The 3,475-nt window shown below is 47.7% G+C and overlaps 1 protein-coding gene across 1 annotated transcript; it reads left to right on the top strand.

Moving 5' to 3' along the window:
* Window positions 1–215: 215 nt before the first annotated feature.
* Window positions 216–2,656, top strand: LOC147604871 (L-gulonolactone oxidase 3-like). Its single transcript, XM_086794610.1, has 3 exons — window positions 216–1,061; window positions 1,158–1,413; window positions 1,539–2,656. The coding sequence occupies exons 1-3, from the start codon at window positions 312–314 to the stop codon at window positions 2,387–2,389; spliced, it is 1,857 nt and encodes a 618-aa protein (XP_086650736.1). The 5' UTR covers window positions 216–311; the 3' UTR covers window positions 2,390–2,656.
* Window positions 2,657–3,475: the final 819 nt, after the last annotated feature.

Consider the following 3,475-nt stretch of genomic DNA (forward strand, 5'->3'; position numbering starts at 1 on the left):
AAACCTTCTAATTATAGTTTTTTCAGGTTAAATCTCAATTTTAACAATTCACATTCCACTAAACCCAGGTTTTTGGTGAACACTGGTCACGGAACTAGTCGCCCATAGGAATCTGGACCATTGTCTTTACCAACCGCTTGGTAGGTTTGGAGTGAACCGTTATATATTAAGCGCACGTTAAAATTTCTTATTACCACCCGTGTAGTGCAATACACTCCACATCTAGAGCTCTTGCTTACCGTATAGTGCAATACACTCCACATAGTAATGAGAAGAATACAGCGAGAGTTGCAAGCAAGTCCCAACATAAGATGTCGTGCATCTCAACATCCCTACATGTAGAGGAAGTGATCATGGATTTCTTCGTTTGGCAAAACAACGCGCGAGTTCTCAAGGTCACTACTGCTTGCATTTATATGCTGGCCTCCATAATAGTTCAGGAGTCCAGAGTAACCATAGGGAGTCCGCCAACAGATCCGGTCCAATGCGGTTCAAGTCATTGCAACATCTCTAGCTGCTATGGGATCTGGCCTGATCGCACACCGTGCACAGCAGCTAAAGTTGTGTATCCCACAACGGAAGACGAGATTATGTCTGCGGTGGCAGAAGCCGTTCAAAAGAAGCAGAAGGTGAAGGTTGTGTCTAGGTGGGCACACAGTATACCAAAGCTTATTTGTCCGGGCGGCAATGATGGGCTGGTGATCAGTACCAGGGATTACAACCAAAACCTTGTAATCGACAAGGAGGAGATGACTGTCTTAGCAGACAGCGGTGTGGAGCTCCGGCAGTTGATCGATGGCATTGCAGCAGCAGGCCTCGCTCTACCATACACTCCCTATTGGGAAGGTGTTAGCATCGGCGGTCTCCTGAGCACAGGGGCACACGGCAGCTCCTTTTTTCAGAAAGGTGGTGCTGTCCACGAGTATGTGACGGGCCTGACTCTTGTCATTCCTGCCACAAGAAAGCAAGGTTATGCCAAAGTGATTGACTTGACAGAGGCCGATTCGGAGGAGCTCAACGCCGCAAAAGTGTCTTTGGGAGTACTAGGTGTGATATCGAAGGTAAAAAGCATGAATCTACGTCTCCTTTTGGTGCAGAGTGTGGCCATCATGTGTTAGAGAATTGATGCGAGATGGGAGTCGTGACGTTGTTTGCAGGTGAGATTGAAGCTGGAGCCGATGTTCAAACGCTCGATTACGAATAAGGTCCTGGCCGATGCGGACCTGGAGGAGAGAATTGTAGCTTTCGGGTCTGCCCATGAGTTCGGAGACGTTACCTGGCATCCCTCGCGACGAAAGGCAGTCTACAAGATGGACGACCGAGTGTCGATGGATGTAGCAGGAGACGGTGTAAACGACTTCCTTGGGTTTCGTCCGACCGACATCGCCGTCGTGGAGGCAGTCCGAGCTCTTGGTAAGTCTACGTACGTCAATTGGGCTTTCTACGTTATCATGAAAGAAAGGAGGGACGTGAATGGTCGAGGCACCTAGTCTACTGCTGATTCTCCTGTCGGTATGTGAATAATAATACCTGCGCAGAGTCTTCGTTCGAATCTACGAACAACGCAGAGGGCAAGTGCGTCTCAGCCCGTGTGCAGGTCGCCACCCTGCTAGCTCTCGGCAACGGCCTCAAGAACAACGACCATACCTTCACGGGCTATCCCGTCATCGGCTACCAGAACCGACTGCAAGCATCGGGTTCGTGCCTGCGCAGCAGCAGTGCCGATGACGCCCGCGTGTGTGCGTGGGACAGCCGTGTGAAAGGGGAGTTCTTCCACCAGACCACGGTGTCCATTCCTGTCACCAAGTTGCAGGCCTTTCTCCAGGACGTTAAGGCTCTGCGGGACCTCGATGCCAAGGGCCTCTGCGGGGTGGACCTTTATTACGGCGTCTACATGCGCTTCGTAAAGGGGTCCAGCGCCTTCCTCGGAGAGCAGGACGATGGCGTGAGCGTGGACATCACCTACTACCGCTCAAGAGAGGCCGGGCGGCCGAGGTTGCTCGAGGATGTGCTGGAGGAAATCGAGCAGATGGCCGCCTTCAAGTACGGCGGGCGCCCGCACTGGGGCAAGAACAGACCGGTAGCCTTTCTGGGTGTGTGGGACAAGTACCCCAACCTCCACCGGTTCCTTCGCGTAAAGCAACGCCTCGATCCCGACGGCATTTTCTCCAGCGAGTGGTCGGACGCCGTTCTGGGCATCTCTCCTCTGCAACCCACCCAATCGGATGGCTGTGCCCTGGAGGGTCTCTGCATTTGCTCCGTCGACGCCCATTGTGCGCCCCATCTTGACTACCTCTGCCAGCCCGGGAAAGTCTATCATGAGGCTCGTGTTTGCCGCAAAGTAGTTGCCCAAAATCTTTCAAACGCCAACGAGTTGTATGTCCGTTGAACCTAACGTGTGCCAAAACATTAGCCAATCTTCATCTCTCATATGCAACAAGTTCCTCCGTAGCAGGAGTATATTGTATAGTCATGTCTTTTCACACTCACATAACAGTTGGTTTTTGTAATGGTCTTAGTTGGTTCAATGGTATATAATGCTGAACCACTCTTTGTACGGATATAGACAATGTACGGCCATAGATCACGGAATTATTACTTGTACGGCTATGGATGGTGGTCTAATTTAACTCTACAAAGCTATGGAATTTCCCATTTACCTAGTTGGAGCAATTCCCTATATCTTTGGGTCAAGACATCTCTACTTCGTCATCCTCAACTTGCACGAGCGTTGGATTGAGGATCACGCACGCAAGAATAGTATCATGAAACACACTATATATGTATACACACACACACTATATGTAGATATGTAGAGAGAGAGAGAGAGAGAGAGAGAGAGAGAGAGAGAGAGAGAGAGAGAGAGAATAGTGTGATGAAACACACTATATATGTATACACACACACTATATGTATATATGTAGAGAGAGAGAGAGAGAGAGAGAGAGAGAGAGAGGACAAAGCTGTTCGCACTATATGTATATATGTAGAGAGAGAGAGAGAGAATAGTGTGATGAAACACACTATATATGTATACACACACACTATATGTATATATGTAGAGAGAGAGAGAGAGAGAGAGAGAGAGAGAGAGAAAGCTGTTCGCACTAAAAACTAGGAGAGTATGATTCCTTCACCATGTGAAGGAATCATACTAGACTACTTTAAAGATAAAGTTGTTTCCACTCTACTCTATCATGTGAGTACTACTAGAATCTAGCACTCAACTTTAATAAGGCCATATAATAAATCAATATGATGCATCCCTTTGCTTCCATGAATGTGGTACAATAGTAGAATCCAGCACTCAACTTTATGAATGTCTCTGCATTATGTTTTTGCAAACCTTGCGCTTACTCGTCTATTATATATACTAAATGTGGAATATAAGTACGAACATAGATTTACTCTACACAATACTTTCAACGCATCTAACGGTCAATATCAAAAGAACAAAAGCTCTATTTTTTTTAAA

Source organism: Cibotium barometz, chromosome 61 (genome assembly GCF_041138505.1).
Source record: "Cibotium barometz isolate CiBa-2024 chromosome 61, ASM4113850v1, whole genome shotgun sequence".
In the NCBI taxonomy this organism is placed as follows: domain Eukaryota; kingdom Viridiplantae; phylum Streptophyta; class Polypodiopsida; order Cyatheales; family Cibotiaceae; genus Cibotium; species Cibotium barometz.